The 19,020-nt window shown below is 48.2% G+C and overlaps 1 protein-coding gene across 1 annotated transcript in view; it reads right to left on the reverse strand.

Annotated features, from left to right (window-relative positions):
* Window positions 1–484: 484 nt before the first annotated feature.
* rbm33a (RNA binding motif protein 33a) overlaps window positions 485–19,020 on the reverse strand; it is a 32,401-nt gene continuing 13,865 nt past the window's right edge. Inside the window, 14 exon segments of the mRNA XM_048266971.1 lie at window positions 485–2,513; window positions 3,634–3,722; window positions 4,130–4,303; window positions 5,923–6,096; window positions 8,672–8,956; window positions 8,988–9,329; window positions 10,451–10,786; window positions 11,038–11,325; window positions 12,757–12,855; window positions 12,900–13,105; window positions 13,446–13,563; window positions 16,642–16,703; window positions 18,080–18,439; window positions 18,442–18,538. Of these exon segments, the coding sequence (XP_048122928.1) occupies window positions 2,465–2,513; window positions 3,634–3,722; window positions 4,130–4,303; window positions 5,923–6,096; window positions 8,672–8,956; window positions 8,988–9,329; window positions 10,451–10,786; window positions 11,038–11,325; window positions 12,757–12,855; window positions 12,900–13,105; window positions 13,446–13,563; window positions 16,642–16,703; window positions 18,080–18,439; window positions 18,442–18,538 (2,679 nt within the window). The 3' untranslated portion in view covers window positions 485–2,464.

The following is a 19,020-nucleotide window of genomic DNA, read 5'->3' on the forward strand; positions in this document are numbered from 1 at the left end:
ACCAAGGCCTCAATGTCCTAGATACAAACAAAACACATCTAAAATGTCGAAGCTACTGACATTAATCTTTATGTATACGTGGAGAATGGGTGGTTGGATGTGTTTGCAGCACATAAATTGAAGTCTTTAGGTCCTACTATGTACACTGCGCAAAAAAACTCCGGAACCACCGCGGTAAACATAATACTAGTAAAAATGAATCAAAACAAAAAAAGGGTTACCTGACTCGTGTACTGTTCAATATGTACATGATCACCGACACACAGATAATGGTTGCTCCCACTGTTTAGAAAACGACATACTCCTTCCTCACAGTCAAACAGAGATTTTGTGTCTGGTGGGGCTAAATGTTGTTTCCTCCTTATAATATAAACATATTTATGATGGCCAACATAGTCAGACTAACTGAAGGCTGGGATGCATAAACTGGGGAAGGGGTGATTCTCTTTTGATCATTTACTATAGTACTTTACAGGTTATTACAATGTTAACATCTCCTTCTATGTGAATGAATCTCAATGTGTTTTTTTGATGCCAGGGATTTGTTTATAATCAACAGAAATTTGTGTGAAGTGGAGGGACACAACTGCAACTAGCAGAGAAAAACTACCATACATATCATGTTGTGAATATCAATGCATGTATGCAAAGAATAATGAGGTCAACAAGGGAAACTGCGAATGCAAAGAGATAGAGCAGCTCTGTAGAGCTGTACACATGAAGGGGTTGTATGTACTTCGTATACAAATGTAAATACTCCGAAACTCTAGAACGCCATGAGGAGGAAAGTCCGACATTATAAATTGACCGAACACACAGTAGAATGTGCATCACTGATTTGCCGAAATAAACATCATAATCTCAAAGCCAATCCAGTGATATATTAGATCACTTTTATAACACCTCTGCAGTATTTCCCCCTATGCACACAGCCAGTGCACAGCCACAGGGATGCGGTCCTCCACACAGGGGCAACAGAACACAAACTCAACACAGCAAAGCAAAGCCCAGCCTAACCCACCGACCACTGCAATCAGAAAACTACAGCTAGCCATCAACCGCACACTCCCACACCCGAAACCGCTAACCAAAATCTAAGACGTCAAAATGATAAACAAGCTTAAAGGGGCTGTTCAGACAAAGACATTGAAAAACTCAAACTGGTATAAAGAGCCTTAATCACTTTGGAGATCTCATCTCTCAAATTAGTGTTTTTACACTTTCTTACGGTATGACGTCCTCTGTACGTTCTCAGTGTGACATTCCCTTCAGCCTGTGCATAAAACAATAACTAAGTACTAAAAGAAGTAAAAACAAAACCAAAGTGTGTCATTAAAATGTTTTGACGTGCCAGTGTTTGTGTCACTACAATAATCTAGTATATTGTTATGAGAAGGCCATTCATGAAAAGGCAAATGATCTCAGCTGCTCAGTCAACGATATAAATTGCCCCCAAAATAGACCAAAGTAACTGTTACACGGCAAACAATTGTGAAATCATCAGCGATAGATAACAATGCCAGTATTATGCCAAAGCCAGCCTGTGGACTAAAACTCAAGATCATATGCTAGTGTTCCCATACTGAAACATCAAGCAGTTCTTACTCAGAGAGAGAGGGTTGTTAAATATAGTGGTCACTGAAAAGACCACTTTTCTCGAATCATGTTCTCCAGTAGGTAGTGCTGTTAGTCCAGTGAAAAAAAGCTATAATGGGGCCTCACACAGACATCCTGACTATGGACAAGAGATTTGTGGTCAGACACCACCCCCTACAGGTGATAAATAGCACTACCGTAGAGGACGAACAACTCAAGGCTGTGGTTCAAAGTACTAAAGGCATCAAGAATGTAATAGCGGGAGAGACTTCTATTTCATGGGACATTTGAGAGTTACAACAACTGCAATCTACAGGTTTTTACTAAGAATGGCTATGACAGGAGCGGGGTGCAACCATTACCAGGTGTCGACTGTTTGGTGCTGTTGGTGTTGTTGGTATGTGTTTGTTGGTGGTGTAGCTGTGACTAAACTCTGAATCCTCAAGTCTCTTTCTTGCCAATGGCATCGAAAACAACTGGTGCCAACGTAACAAAAACCAGGCTAGAAACACAACTCCAGTCTCCTCCGCATGAGGGCATTCACTGTAATGAACACATTGGAGACGTAACCCAGTTTGTTTATTCGGCTCTTGTTTTCTCAAGTGGTCTGGACGCGATCAGTCAGAATCGGCGCTCCATTGTCGCTGGGTGACAGAAAGTTCTCCTGTATCAGAGAGGTGCGTTTGTCTGAGGTGGGGTGCCATTTCTCCCCTCCTTTACAGCAGAGCCCGACATGCTAGTGTTAGTTTGCGCCCTCCGGAACGCTCTCCTCTTCCCTCGACCTGACACCATCCATCCAAATCCCCCCCACGTCTCCACTCGTCTCCTCTCCTCTCGTCTCGTCTCTGGGTGAGCCGCTGCTCTCGTCTCAGCCGTCGATGATGGACACGTCAATGTGAGACAGATCGATCATGTGCCTGTGGTGATTTTCGAGGAGTTCGGAGTGAGACATGGGCTTTCTGTGTCACACAACACAGAGAAAGGAGGCTGACTATCTATTGTTAACGCTTGCCCCCATGTGTCCAAATGACAATTAACAGGGAAACAATCATAATAAAAAAAACCTTAAAACTAGATTGGAAGCAGATTTTTTGTTGCGGTCAAGTCAAACAAATGTGGCAAATAATGGGCCAATTGACAGAACCTTAAGCTTATCTGCGATGGTGACAGAAATTTTCAACATCATAGAGGTCTGATGACTGACATCCACAAGACCAAACCCAAACCCCCCAGAATTTTCCACATTCTGTTTGGTTATGTAGTTTTATGTTAACAATGAGGGACGTAATAGTATGTTATGTGCAACTGTCATGCGACTAAATGGGTTAATTCATATAATTTGAATCTTATAGGAAATCATGGTTTCAATTTCGCAAAACTGAGTCACCATTTTGGCCTTAATTTTGGATGTAATATCCAGTTGATTCCCATTTCTTAATCTATGTTAAGTGCCAAATAGACTTAGGCCCAATCTCTTCTCTCCTTTAGACCCATAACCCTTTCCCCTCATCTAGTTCCTTGGAACAGTGACAAGAGTGTTTTTGCCGGACATCCTCAGCTTGTAGTGAATTCTCTTGCTTACAGGGGATAGGTGGGCATCAATGTCACTAATCACTCATGGGACACTAATGACCTGATATCAGATTAATAAGCAGAGGTGCAGAAAATCTGCTGTTTTTCAGCTTGGAAATAATTCACTAGTCACATTGTTTAGCTGATAATAAGTTTTACTGAAATTACGAATAGCGATTTTTCAGAAATGCGTGTTATAATAATCTATTTTCATATTCCTTTGCATCTACATTGAACTAAGATATTCTAAGGACAGTCCTATCCAAGGACATGTCTACCCTGCACAAAACAGAGGGTTAGAATGAAGAGGTAAGGCCAAAGAGAGAAATGGGACTGGGCCATAGGATATACAGTGCCTCCTGACAGTGAGTGAAGGAGGAGACCTACAATATATTTGTTTAACACCACCAGCTAGGGGGGGGTTCTTTGTGTGGATGCTCACTGGTGTCGGTGTGGTCAGCTCACCTGTGGAAACTGTGCTGGAAGCTCTGGGCATGCTGTGGGTTGATGAACTTGGCAACGGCCTTCCTCTGCTGGGGCACCATCTCGAACATCTGTGAAATGCACAGACACAGCAATTTTACAGGGTTACGCACAACAACAAAATGTATGCAGGTACCACATTACATGAAATTCCACTCATTCTAGATATAAATTGTGATGTTAAAACATTAAACGCAGTTTCCCAAATCTCTTGTAGCCACACATGACAAGGGACCACAACATGATAACACTTAAATATTACATTACATTTAGCAGACACTTCTTGACCAAAGTGACTTACATATGTCAGCTATATTACAAGGGATCACATTGTCCCCGGAGCAAATTGGGGTTAAGTACCTTGCTCAAGGGCACAACGGTGGAAGCCGGGAACTTTCAGGCTACTGCACGCTAGCCCAGTTCCTTAACCACTACACTACCACCGCCCGATAATAGTGTAAATAGTGGCTGAACATACCTGGATGGGCCCAATGGACTGCAGCAGGTTCCGGAGCTGCTTCTCTGTGGTGGAGGTGGACAGGCCCTCGATGGAGACCGTGGTGCGCTCCTCCTGAACACGCCCGCTCTGCCTGGTGGCCATCATACGACCCCCGCGAGCACCGCGGCCTCTGCCTCTCCCTGGCATCACCACCTGGGAGGGAGGGAGGGAGAGAGAGAGAAAGGGAGGGAGGGATGGAGAGGGAGGAAGAGAGAGAGAAAGGGAGGGAGGGATGGAGAGGGAGGAAGAGAGAGAGAAAGAGAGGGAGGGATGGAGAGGGAGGAAGAGAGAGATTGAGAAAGGGAGGGAGGGATGGAGAGGGAGGGAGAGAGAGAGGGAGGGAGGGATGGAGAGGGAGGAAGAGAGAGAGAGAAAGGGAGGGAGGGATGGAGAGGGAGGAAGAGAGAGAGAGAGAGGGAGGGAGGGATGGAGAGGGAGGAAGAGAGAGAGAAAGAGAGAGATATGGAAAGAGAAGTGTGAAAGAAGGAAAATACATGTATTGCGTAATACCGGTGCGTATATGCAATCTGTATCTTCCCGTCTTCTTCCCTCTGAAATAGAGGTGGGAAAACATCTGCAAATCATTCAAGCAGATTTTCGCATGAGACACTGCAAGACAGGCAAGCTCTTTTCCCCTCATCTCCTGTCATTATCGTCACTACTGCTGTGTCGCATCCCATCATCCATCGGGCCCACGAGTGCGATGAGCTCTGAAGTGTGCCGCACATCCAACGGAACAGAACGGCTCAGCGTGTGCGCACGGTGTAGAGTGGATGGCTGTGGTGTGGTGTGCTGTTCCTGAGCAGAGAGGAACACGGCCCAGACAGGCACTGGAGCCAGACGGAACATCAGCCAGCGACCCGCTCCTCTGATGCTGTCAGACAGCTGGGGGAAGTGAACGCCTACGTGTATGCACTGTACGCCTGTGTGTGGTGTGTGTGCATATGCGTATGTGAGTGAGTGTGTGTGTTTGTACGTCTGGAAGTGTGTGTGAGCGAGCAGGGATCTATACCCCAGAGAGGCAGACAGCCATGTTGAAGGTGGATGTATGTGACACTTGTTCCACACCTCCTTGGAGACGTTGCCGTGGTGACAGGCACATCGAAGAGGCTGGGGGGTGGGAGAGGGGGGTGCGTGTTGTCCCCACAATAGCGACCCCCACCCCTCCCCGAAGAACCACAGCAGCTGCCGTACTGTCCAACATTATTAGTCAGGCTGCTCTCTGTGTGTGTGTGTGTGTGTGTGTGTTCTCCACAGAGGTTGGACCCTGGAGACATACAGTCTAGCGGAGCAGAGGTTAGCTCGTCATGTCTGACTGAAGGTAGCAGAGAACACTGCCGCTTCTTTCTATCAGGAAATTGCATGCTGTGACACATTAAGATGCTTTCTAGTGGCATTAACTGCTCAACTAAGCTCAATAATAACAGACACACACTTAAAAGCATGTTAATTGTGGATTGTGTAAATGATCAAGTGCCCCTTATTATTATTATTATTATTATTATGTACTTATAAGTAGGCAAGGCCTTTACAGGAAAACCAATAATATGAATGCATACCCAGACTTTACCCACATATGCTTTTACAAAACAAGAATGTAGTCCCACTGTCTAATTTATGGTGCTTTAAGAAATGCCCAGTGTCTTACCCTGCTGGGTTGAGAAATACCCAGTGTTACCCTGTTGGGTTGAGAAATGCCCAGTGTCTTACCCTGCTGGGTTGAGAAATACCCAGTGTTACCCTGTTGGGTTGAGAAATGCCCAGTGTCTTACCCTGTTGGGTTGTGGGAGGCCCCTGCCTCCCTGTCCCGGGGGATGCTGCTGCTGCTGCTGTCCGCCTGTTCCCATGGTGACCTTTCGGATGGGGAGCTGGCGTGGCTGTGGGGGGAGTCGCCCGATGGGCTGTGGCTGCTCCACTGGGACAGCTGCGTCAGGAGTGTCGGCACCCTTAAGGGAACACAGCATCATATTGTTAACACACACACAGAGATAGATAGATAGATACTTTATTGATCCCCAGGGGAAATTCAAGGTCTCAGCAGCATACAGACAACACACACACATTCACTAACAGCAGAAAGTCATTAAAAATATATAATATAAAAACACAACTAAGCAATAAGGACAGTAGAAGATAAAGAATATACTAAATATACTAAAATACAAATTATACTAACTAACACTTAATCTAAATTCTAATTCTAAATTCTACTTAATTTCAATTCTAAAAACAGTATCCACATAGGGACTGAGCCTGTGATTCTCTGTGCATAGTAAGGTAAGGTAAGGTGCTCTGTGTGAGTGAGTGTCATGGTGATAGTGCAAATGAGTAAGGGGGGCAGGGGGGCAGGCGTGGCCTACTGGTTAGCGCTTCGGACTTGTGCCAGTTCGAACACCGACCAGTAGGAACGCCTGAAGTGCCCTTGAGCAAGGCACCTAACCCCTCACTGCTCTCCCGAGCACCGCTGTAGCAGGCAGCTCACTGCGTCGGGATTAGTGTGTGCTTCACCTCACTGTGTGCTGAGTGTGTTTCACTAATTCACGGATTGGGATAAATGCAGAGACCAAAGACCAGAGAATGTGGATGAGGTGGCAAGACTTTAAACCTGATGGGGACGTTCAAAGCACTGGTCTGCCATCTCTTGACTTTCTTTCAGGTCAGGTTCGCTTTTACATTGGTCCTTTCTGAATCCAATTTGATAGCTTCTTGCATGAATAAAATGCAACAAATGAAGTCGGGCTTTCAGAATGTATAGGCTATTTGTTAAGGCCTCGACTAGAAGCCTTTCTTCATTTCCTTTTAGTGGAGGCTGCATACGTAATCTCTGCCTTAACTTCCTTATCTCATTCCCCCTTTGTCTTCCTTTCAAGGGTCACCACATAGGCCTAACGTCCCCCTTCAGCGCCAATCTCCGCCGTCTTCCCATTCACAAAAGAAGAAAAGGGGGAACGTCCACACTATCTATGCAATCTGTCTGACGATCAGCGGGTAGATGGTTTAATCCGGCTCTATAGAAATCACTTCCACTGATTATACACATCTTTCTCTGCCTCTTCCACACACACACACACGCGCGCACGCACACACACACACACACACACACACACACACACACACAGAACCCTTCTCTTCTCTGGCCGCTTCCCTCTTCTTGTATTATTGGCGGTGAAAATTTAATTTGCCCTTATCTACGTTAAGCCAGGAGAGGTGGAGGAGGATGAGAAGGAATCTCTTTCTCTGCTGTTCTTCTACAGGTATTACAGCGCTAAGCCCCCACGTGCCAACACATGATAAATTAGCCCAATCTTATGGACTGACACCTATTCTCTGTCTCTCTCACTCACACCTGAGTGATGGGCTGAAGGGAAGCAGAGGAGGAGCAAAGGATAGAGAGACACTAAAAGAGGGAGAAAGGGAGAGATAGCATTGTCGAGCTGCCGAGGATGACAGCGTCTTGGGGGCAGCATCTGGAAAATCAGCTTTGCAGCGCAGGTTTCATCGCTGTCTCTCTCTTCCTATTTAATTCATCCCCCCGTCTCTCCCTCTCCTGTCTCCCTCTGTCTCTGTCAGAGCGCCGGTGCTTTAGACATCTCCGTGCAGGTTTCCATTAGCGAGGCTGACATCCCGTCCAGTTATCTTTATCTATGGCCGCCGCAGTCCCACATCTCCGCCTCTCAATCAGAGCATTTGTGGCGTGTGTGTGTGTGTGTGTGTGTGTGTGTGTGTGTGTGTGTGTGCAGTGTATGAGTATGGGACTTTCTACAGATCACCATCGGGCCAACCTCAATACAAAAAACTTCAGCGGAAAGCCTGGAGAGCCACTCTATTTCTCTAAGGGAGCAATCACAACAGCTCCAAGGCAGTAACATTTTAATGACACTTTCCCCAAGCTTCAGCGCATTAAGCTGGATTCCAGCTGCTTTCCCCAAACTTTGGGGAGATCTTTCAGCGCGAGAGATCGAGGTAACTTTCAGCCGACGCCAACCTTTAAGAGCAGAACGTGCACATCTTCCAAACGACGGGAGGGAAATGTCACTCCGCTCTCTTTTTATTGACTGGAGAAGTTGGTGCCATTTATGCGCCGAAAGCAAGAGAGACGTTGTGGCGGCAACAGAAGAACACCAGGAGTGTTTTATAGATCAATTCCATTCGAACGACACGTCATTTCCACCTTAATGTCACTCACGGCAGACTTAAAATCTTAAAACTTTGAGAAGAGAAAGGGAAAGGGAGTTAAAGGGGGGCTCTTTGACTTTTAAAAATAATTGGAAAATTTCTCCTTTTGTCTTTGCGATACCGGCTTTTGTGTCTTTATGTCTGTGAGGATGTGATGACATTTGTGTCATGAAAATAGCTGGGGGAAGAGACAAAAATATCATGCAGGATCTTGAGAGGTGTGAACTTTACGGAAGTGGAGCGATCAATGAACAAGTCACACTTAAATCCCAATCTGGCGCCAATGAGAGAGAGAGAGAGAGAGAGAGAAAGTAAAACGGTAGACGAGAAAAAGGTCTCACTCACCCCTGCGCAGAGCTTGACCACCCGAACTTTCTGAGGGAGCTGAGGAGAGCCCGTACTGTTTTGCCTCTGCATGACTGTCCGCTTCCCTCCAGGCCTGGGCCCCGGAGCCTGGGGCTGGCCTGGAAACGTCCCCTCCATCGGGGCACCCTGCCTGGGCATGTTCCCCATGGGGCCCTGGGTGTTCTGTTGATTCATCCCCCTCCTCTGCTGCTGCTGTTGTTGCTGCAGCTGCTGCTGCTGCTGATGCCACTGGCCGGGATTTGGCCCACTGTTCTGCTGGGCGACGCCAGGCTGGGGCTGCGGCTTAGCCATCTGCAGGCGGGTCTTGACGTTGGGCCGGGGCACGGTGGGGATGGAGGGCTGGGTCTGCAGGGCTCCGTTGGCAGGGAGGGCGGGGATCGGCTGTGGAGCCTGAGGCGTGAGGGCTGGTTGGGGGGGTGGGGGTTTCTGCTGCTGCTGCTGCTGCTGGGGGTTGGTTGGGCTGGTTGGGCGTCTGGTTCTGGGGGGCGCTGATGCGCTGCAGCAGCTCGCGCTTGCGCATGCCGGCCTGCATCTGGCGTCGCTCCTCCTTCTGCTTGAGGATCTTCTCGCGCAGACGCTTCTGCTCCTCCAGCTTCAGCCGGTACTGACGCGTCTCCTCGTCCTCGTCAGGGTCCACCTACAACCGCGCAACACTAACAATTAACTACATTATTTATATTCAGCCTTTCACAAACCCAAGGTCACTTTACATAGCACAAAAAAAAACAACAAAAAAAATGCAAAATAGTAGAGGCTGACAAACGATCATGAGAGAGAAATGTCATAGCTATATGGGTGCAAACACACACAGGACGGCTGACACCAGGGTTCCACATTAATGGTTGCCCGGTTGCCCTTGGCTACCAAGTTGTTACAAGTGGTAACCACATTTTGGTTGGCTTGCAACCCTTCTTAACCACTTTTAAAAGTTAACGTTGAGCCTTGGCTGACACAGCAGGTATATAACCAAGTCAACCAAATTCACATCATGACCCCTTTACGCACCAAGTAATGATAATGCCTTCCATGCATCGGTCAAATTGCCTTCGCTAAATTATAATTAACAATGGACAAGAATCAACTCCCACTGCAGCTGTTTTGTAGCTGAGCTGCTTTTCGAAAATCTTAAAATCTCTCTCAGCTGTGGCCTAAAACCCACAATTACAATTCTCCTTCGAATAGTCTTGACATGGACATAAGACAGCATTACAGGACGGTCAAGCCATAGGATCCAAGTGGATAAAAGACAATGCAGCAGTCTGGAGTATTGATTGGCTCTCAGTAGCCTGTCAGACCTGGACCTCATTGGTGACCTAATAATGGAGTCTTAATTAACCGAATCTGCCTACTCCGCTCTACTCCACACACACATTACCCAGGGGAGACCGCAGTCGGAGAGAGGATGCTGCTCTTTTACAGAGGTGTGAAGAGGTACACAGTGAGATGCTTACACAAAGCCTGGCTGGACAGAAACCTTTTTGCAATTAAAATACATATACATTACTTACATTTACCCTACTTTATTATTTAGACATAAATGCTTAGCAGGGTAGTGATAAGTTGAGTTCAATGTGGTTGGTTACTTGAAAACGATGAGATGTGACAAACTATTACTATTTTGTAGCTACATAGTAACTTGAATGAAATAAAGCAGCATTACATTACATCATAATCCATGTAATGGGCTGCTTTAAGTCCCAAGAAGACTTTTGCTTCACTGCAACCCAACTGCCCGTATCTGTCCTGAGCCTGACTGACCTGAGGGGGTGGTGCTGGGGGCGTCTCTGCTGGGGTCTTGCTCACCACTGTCCTCTCTGGCACCGGCTGCCCTCTGCCCATGCCCTGGCCTCGGCCGGGCCCTAGCCCTCTGCCGCCCAGACCCCCGCGGGCATTCTGGCCGTTGGGGCCCTGGTGCCCGCCCAGGCCCTGCATCCCTCTGCCCATGGGCCGCTGCTGCTGGTGCCCTCCTCTGTTGGGCGACTGCGAGTTGTTGTTGTTGTTGTTACCGAAGTTGCCCTGGGCAATGGGCAGCTCACGCAGGTTGCTGTTGCGCTGAGAGAGAGCCTGCATCTGCTGCATGGGTGACGGGGGGCTCTGGAACACACAACATTTAATGCACAATTTACTGAAGGAACAACTGGACAGCATCCTCTGCATGACTTCTGTGCAAAAGGTTTCACAAAAAAAATAAATAATAATAAGTTCTCTCCAGTATATTAGCCATTTATAGTGAACATAGGTATAAAACACAATTGTTTAGCCACTTTATTACATTTAAAAATAAATAAATGTGCGTCTACATGCATAGGGACATGATGTGTGTGTAGCGTGCATGTGTGGCTCACCATGCGTGGTCTGGAATGGGCGTTGCCCTGCTGTGGGTTCTGCGGGCGGTGCTGCATCTGCCGCGGGCCGCCGTGCATGTGCTGCATCTGCTGCTGCTGCTGGCGGAAGCCCTGCTGGCCCAAGTGCATGAGGGGCAGGGGGTCCCCGGGGTGCTGCTGGTGCTGGTGCTGCTGGGGGGGGCCCTGGTGCTGATGGGGGGGCCCCTGGTCCTGCCGGTGGTGCTGCTGCTGATGCAGGGGCTGATGGGAGAGTGGGGAGTCCAGGAGCTGGGGCTGACCCATCAAACCCTGAACACAAAACAAAGAGGGGCGAGAGTTGGAAAAAAACATTGTTACGGCTGCAGCGTCATGACTTGGGGAACTTCCGAAACATCTCATCAGAGCTGGAGAAGCATGGGAAGATATGTGCACAACTCGACAGTGTGGCGCACGCCGCGCACGCTACACAGAGCAGATTGAACATTCCAGATACCATTTCAAGACTTCGCTTTACTTGAGCCAAATCACTACATCTATGTGCTTTCCATTTGGAGAGGATACTGAGGTTGATACCATCGCGGCAAAGGTCCAACACAGGATGATGTCTTATGACTACAGAGGCTGGCGGTCAGTTGAAGCTGCAGGCCCATAACGGACAGTTTTGGAACTTACTCATCAAACATGGGGAAATGTGCTACGTCTCACTGCATTGCTCTACTTATGCGAGTCAGCCTTTTCTTCACATCAACAACATTAGTCCAAACCAACAGAATAAGGTAGGGACCATACATTTATCGAATTGTATTGTGCTGTAAGGATCTGTGCATTAAGGAACATATTTTTACATTTTTAGCAATAGATTTGTTTTTGTTTTTTTGTTTGTTTTTTTGCAGTAGATAATTTCAAATGTAGCTCACATTAGCTCACAGGGCACACCTGATCTACACACACACACAGCATCTGGACTCCTTCCCATTACAGTTTACAAGCATGCTGCCCATCAGTTAAAAAGGTCATTGAAGAAAGCTAACATTATTGCCCGTCTTTGAGACAGTAAGGTGCATTTACATGCAGCTCACCACTAGAGGGCAGACTTGCCTGCTCCACACAGCCTCACCAAATGAGCTGCCAAAAAAATCCACCAAAACCCGCCTGCCCATTTCACCAATCAACCACCGAGCAACCTCTCACGACATGGTGGCTCTGGAGTCCGACGTGCCTACGCACACAACCCTTCTAAGAAACACTAAAGATAAGGAAAGACCCTGCTAGTAGTAGAGTATCCCCGTTTGACCTACATCCTCACTGCCCTCATTTCAGCCAGAACACCTATTATGCAGAGGCAACACACACTGCTGCGGCACAGAACCGAACAATGATGCATTCAGTTTAATGCCAGCATTAAAACAATGCTAAATCCAGAACAGCCTGATCTATCTATATTTAATCCAGATGGTGGGGAAACACCACACATCCAGTTTCCCTTTCTGGACCCATGCCATTCCTGCCAACACAGCACAATGCTCAGCACAAAAGCACACAGATTGGAGGTTGACTGAGGGAGATCAAATTGGTGACCACTGTGAAAAAATACCCTAAACATGTCCTGATTCATTTCACACAGCTCTGCAGTGTGGGTAATCAACTGGGACAGCAGGCATGCATGTACTGTACACAAACATCCCGGCACCAACACATCCCAAAACACAACCCCCCCCCCCGCTTAGTGTTCACACTTACTCTCGGCCGTACCTGTAGCCCAAACGGCATGTGCTGGGAGTTGAAGATGGGGCCCTGCTGCTGTGGTGGGAAGGCCTGCCGGTTGCCTAAGAAGGGTCTAACCCGGAGGTCGGGGGGCTGCTTGGGGTGTGGGAGGTTCTTGCCGGGCGGGTGGCTCTCTGGAACAGAGCACCGAGCGGTCCCTGGCCCTGCCCAGGCCCCAGAGGGCCAAACCCAGGGCCGCCGGGTCCCTGACCAGGCTGGGGGAAGGACAGGGGCCCCTGCCCTGGTATGGGATGGGCGTTGTTGTTGTTCATGAGTTGGGAAGGATTTGGCTGGTCAAACAAGTGCTGCCCGGGGAAGCGTGGCTCTGCATGGAGGAACACACCCATTACACATCACCTCAGACTTTGCTTTGTGTAACGTAGTATCATTGAACTGCTGTTGACGCTCTTCTACACACACACACACACACAGACACACACACCTTTATGCCTTTATTTGATTTTAATAATACATGCGCAAAAAATGTAAAAGCTCGCAATGGACGTGCATAGGTCATTATTATACACATACTTGCAAATTAAACCCTATAGGTATGTGATATAATGAGGTTATGGCCCCCGCAGGGTCAAGGGTACTTCAAAAGCTACTTAACCCTTGATGCTCTGGCTTTTTGGGAGGGGGGTATAAGGGTCCGGTTCTCTCACCTCCGAGGAAGAAAGGTTCTCTGTCTTGGTGAGGGGGTGGTGGCCCCCTCCAGGGCTCTGGGGGTCCAGGGTCTCTGGGGGCTGCCCAAACCCCTGGTGAAGTGCTGGAAGGGTGGCCCTGACAAACACAGATGGGGGGGGGGGACAGAGAAACATGGTGTGTGTGTGTGTGCGCGCGCGCATGATGAGAGTGTATAATAGTCACGGATAGAGAGAATGATCCGGAGAGTGTATGATTGGGATAGAGAGGCAGTTTCAGTTGGTGTGTATGAGTGTATTTGTGACAACATGCAAGAATAGTGCAGCAAGACGCTACATTTTTCCGAGATGGCCTATATTGAGACAGTATAGTGTAGATTTGCATCAATGTAACAATCACCATTCAACAACCATGTCATTTTCTGCAAACAAGGAGGCAAGGCAATCAAGGCCTTGGTGAAAAGATAAAACCAGCCCAGCACAATGAGGTGCAGCAGCCCTAGTTTCAAAGCACAGCACACGTAGACAGCAATGTCCCCCCACCCCCACCACCACACCCCCGCCAAACTCTTCCACCTTCTCCAGGCGAGAGCAGATAACGATCCTTTAATCCCTCCACTGAATGCCGATCCCCTCTGCACTCTTCTTTCATTCCCTTAAACATCCCTCTCTCTTAAGAAATTAACCTCCATTCAGCAGACCGCACCTCAGCAAATTAGAGAGGGCTTGTGGTGCCGGGAAAGGAGGGGGAGGGTTTGGGTGTTCTGGGGGTGTTACTTTTACGCTGCGCATTACTCACACCTTGAGATGCTATCAGCCCTTAATCCATGTCATTTTCTCCACACAGGGAGTGAAACCTTCAAGAAGTGTGTGTGTGGGGGTGTGTGTGTGTGGTGTGTGGGATCTGCCATGTGTTAAACTAGCGTTGATCTGGTTGCTTTAAGAAAAGGTTAATCTTCCCAAGCCCATTACAAGCAGAGGAGGATGGATGGATGGATGGATGGAGAGAGACAGACGAATGGATGGATGGATGGATAGAGAAATGGAGTGGGGATCTGCATTGTTAAACTAGCCTCTCCATCTTCCCATTCAAAAGGAGGTCAGTTCCTTAAACACAATGGAGCTTAGTGCACATTCATGGCGGTTGCTGAAGGGGAAGGGGAATGGAGGGGGGGGGGCATGCCCTCGTCAGCCTGGCTAATCCTGGTTCCAATACACGCCGATCTGCTCAATATGTAACAGGCGGCGTGATCTTGCCCACGCTCGTCTGATAAAAGCAAGGACTGAGTGAGACAAATGTGGCATTTTTCTTGTGGACTGAATGCAGGGGTTACTGCAGGTCAAAACATCCAATATGATGTCCGCTATCGGCGTGGAGAAGATTAAAGAATGACATTTGAATGACGGTAGTGGTGTTAATAAGGGACGGTCTTACACACACATTAGCATAGAGGGAGCGAGAAGGTCAATGGATTTTGACAAAGTTTAAAACAAAATTAAAAAGTTCCATGTGTGAGCATGCCATGTTGAATCGCAGTCAACGGTTAATATTTAAATGTACACTTGACCAAAGCCTTCTCAAATCCCAGCAAATCTAAATTAATATCACCCCTGCTGGAGGATGCCTATGATTGAGGACTACAACAATAAGAATTTGTAAATAGTACAAGATTAACAAGTAACAGTTGCATATTCAATCACGGGAGTTTCAGAAGGCTATTCCCCCAGTTGTAAATGAAATATAAATAGCGGGGATTAATATTCAGGCCTGACTCGGGCAGTAAATATTCGAAGCGGGGTGCCTCTGCAGATGGGAGACCCCCGCCTGCCACGTGAGATGAGATGCAATGGTATGCTAATGCTATGCTAATGGCCAGTAATCAGCAGCCCCTGGGTTAATGGAGGTTGTTGGCTGTTTAGTTGCTGGCGTCTGATGCAGGTCTAGCATGTGCCAGGCCAATACAGCAAGGTGTGTGTAGTGTGTGGGGAGGGGCACGTTGCAGAAGCAGTGGCATCGCATTCTCTTGTCCCACACACACACACACACACTTACTTCTGTTGGTTAGAAGTATGCCACAAGCCTAGCGATTATCAATACCAATATCGGTGCGTTCCATTTCACTCCTCAAGCGGAGCATCGACTGGCAGCTTACAGCTGCAGCGAAGTCTGGAGGACCGGCGGCACACGCAACTGGCTGCTAAGCCTCGCCAGGGTCTGGTTTGCATAAATCCATTTACATCAGCCTCTGCCTGGACAAGAGCATCAACACACACACACACACACACACATCACCTGATGCCCTGTCTGGCTTTAATTAGGCGAGGAAAGAGAGAGAGAGAGAAAAGAGAGAGAGAGAGAGAAAAACGAGAAGAGAGAGAGAAAGAGAGAGAGAGAGAGAGCAGACAGGGGAGGGAAGAGACAGAAAGAGACGTAAGAAGGATAGAGCATGCTGTAGAAAAGAAGCGACTGAGCACAGACCGTTTCAATAGATGAGCAAAACACAGTAAATGAGTGAAAAGGGGGACTGAGAAAAGCAGCGGAGAGGAGGAGAGGAGAGAAGAGAAGAATGAGTAACTGGCAGGCGCTGGAGAGGGCTGCAGATCTGTTTCCCCTCCTGGCAGTAATCACTTTAGTGGCACTGCTGTCATGTCAGTAATGGGTTCTTTGTCGCCGTGACAACACCATCCCATTCTACACACGAGCCCTCAGCGCAGAGATATGGGACGTGCTCTTTTTCCATTTAATCTGCTGGGCCTTACAAACACCAGGCCGACACTGCCTGCGCTCCCAAACCCAACTGCCCCGTCTCCAGCCGCCCTGCAGTGGGTGATGGTAGTAGAAAATGCATAATTGATATTTCTGCACTGGTTTCTCCTATTTCTCCATGCCTCAGACTGCTAGTGGCCCGTAGTCCCCCCCACCCAGACAGAATCTCAGCCCCCTCCCACCCTCAGCCCAAACCCATTACACAAGCTCCACTGCATTAGGCATCCCCATCAGTACCTAAGGCCCATATCGGCCGCCTGCAGACAAACACACTTACTGACGCGCACGTGTGCATGCTCGGGCCGCTAAAACCAATGCCACAGCAGATATTTTGCTCGAGCGAGGCCGTCTGAGATGCTCACAAAAGACAGAGATGGTGTGGTGTGTGTGTGTGTGTGTGTGTGTGTGTGTGTGTGTGATGGGAGGAGGAAGCAACTAGCAACTACTCACTGGAAATCTCTGGGGACCCACCGCAGGTCGGGGTTGGTTCTGAGTCGGAGGCACCAAGGGCACTGCAGGGGGAGGGGGTGAGAGAGAATGAAAGGGAAGGTTAGTTATGAGCACAGGAGGAGACAAAAGACAGGCAACAACAGCAGAAGAGACAGAGTGAGAGAGAGACATTAAGTGAACAGGAGAGACATAAAGAAACGGTTCGACTATTACACCTGACAGACCATCACCCCAGTCATGAAACATCCCCCGCCCCCCCGTGTAGCAGCACCTTTAGCTGTGGTGAGAGCTGTAACCCGATAAAGCTGAGAGGGTTGTAAAAAAGCGCAGCGGTGGCGCAGGGCCTAGGCAGGGGGAGAAGAGTCCTTTCAACAGGCTCCTTTACTGGCCAAACGGCTCCCGCTTCTGCACCAAATCCATTTTAATGCTGCAGAGATGGGTGAGTATTCATCCCAACCAATAGAGCACAATCTTCTGAGAATGGCTCTGTTTGTGACCTAAAAGTGTTTCTGGAACATTTGCACCAAAGACAGACATTATAAATGTCTGAGGGAATGGATGCCATCCCTGATCTGTCAAACTGGATCGTCCTCCAAAGAGCACCCTTCTTTCTGTGAATGGCATTTGACAGACAGGGAAATGCAACACTTGAGCCTACAGATGCTACTATTGTGAGGGGGCCGGTAGCTACATTATAAATTAGCATAGATTGGGAGACACAATACAATGTGTTCATAAAATACATAGAAGATAGTGCTACAAAAAAATGTCTACTATACAATTAAGAAATAAGGACATTAATCAAATGAAATAAAGTATAATGAACAATTAACCCAAATAACGCAAAGTGCGTCAAAAAACACACCCTTTCTACTCTGTTACACTGCTCTGGAACTGTCCATCGCAGCGAGATGAAACCTTTAATGCATGACAGAGCAGAAGTGGGGCTTTCCAAAGAGACTGCACACTTGTCTGTACGATCAAGTATGAAAATTAAAAAAAATCATGAAACTAAATCAAATTGCATCATATTTACAGTCTATGCTTCTCAGAGTTCACCTGCGCACCCATTACTCTTGTTTGAATTACTCGTGAACCGTTGAACCATTACTCGTTTAATTCTTTAAAAATCAAATTAAAATCAATGCTAGTACTAATACATGAAATGATGGCAGATCTGGATAGCCTAGACTCTGCTGAAAAAAACAATATATAATATGTGTGTGTGGCAATGATCAGAATAAATCCTTATGAATAAAGGTAGTGAAAATGCCCTAAAAACAGCTTAGGGTTCTAAGGGTTAACAAACAAAAAAATAAAATCCACAATTATTTCTTGATGTTTCTTTAACAAATATATCTAGATAACTTTCTGTGTGATTAAGAGAGACCACTTATATTGACCAGGTTTAAACCTGGTGAACACCACTGTCTCTCACCTTGCACAGGTGAGGAGGAGGGCCCTCTGAAGTGGGGGTTGATGTGGATGTTCTTGGGCTGCTGCTGCTGCTGCTGTTGGTGGTGCTGCTGCTGCGGTGGATGGTGCTGCTGAGGGTGCTGCTGAGGATGCTGCTGCTGCTGCTGATGCTGATGCTGCTGCTGCTGCTGTTGGTGATGGTGCTGATGTTGATGCTGCGGCGGTAGCTGCTGCGAGTGGGGGGGCCCCGGGGGGCTGAGTATGCGTTGCGGGGTGTCCAGGTGGGAGCGCAGGGGCGAGCGCTGGGACAGGTGGGGGGGCAGCAGTGGCTGCAGGGGCTGCTGCACCAGAGGCTCGCCCACGTCCAGGAACCCCCCGCCACCCCTGGGCCGCCCCCTGGGCCTCCCCGCGGACCAGACTGCCTCTGCTGCTGCTGCTGCTGCTGCTGCTGGAGGAGGAGGTGAGGCAGGGGCATACGGTTCTGTTACAGAGAGAGGGTGGAGAAGGATGGGGGAGGGAAAGGGGGGGTGATTGACAGACACAGGGAGGGGGTGACAGACAGAGGAAGACGCAGAAAAAAGGGGAGTTTGAGGAGGGGTTGAAATGGAACAAGAGAGGGATTGATTCCGAGGGAGAAGAGGGTGAAAAGGGAAGAGGAGGGAAGAGATAAACAGAGAGAAATAAAGATAATTAAAAATGGGGGGAAACAAAGCCGGGTTATCACTGGCTCGCCATGGCAGGAACCATCCAATTAGCCGGGTGCGCGGCGTGTGGATTTGTGGCACAGACACCGAGGTGTGTTCTGCGGAGAGGCTCTAGGGACCGCAGGGGCTTAGACGCGCAGGCAGCTGAGGAGACGATGTGTATGAAGGCCCAACCGATGGCCATCCACACATACGCACATACACGCACACACACACACACACACACACAGAGGCACACACACACACAGAGGCACACACA

Source organism: Alosa alosa, chromosome 16, assembly GCF_017589495.1.
Source record: "Alosa alosa isolate M-15738 ecotype Scorff River chromosome 16, AALO_Geno_1.1, whole genome shotgun sequence".
NCBI classification, from domain to species: domain Eukaryota; kingdom Metazoa; phylum Chordata; class Actinopteri; order Clupeiformes; family Clupeidae; genus Alosa; species Alosa alosa.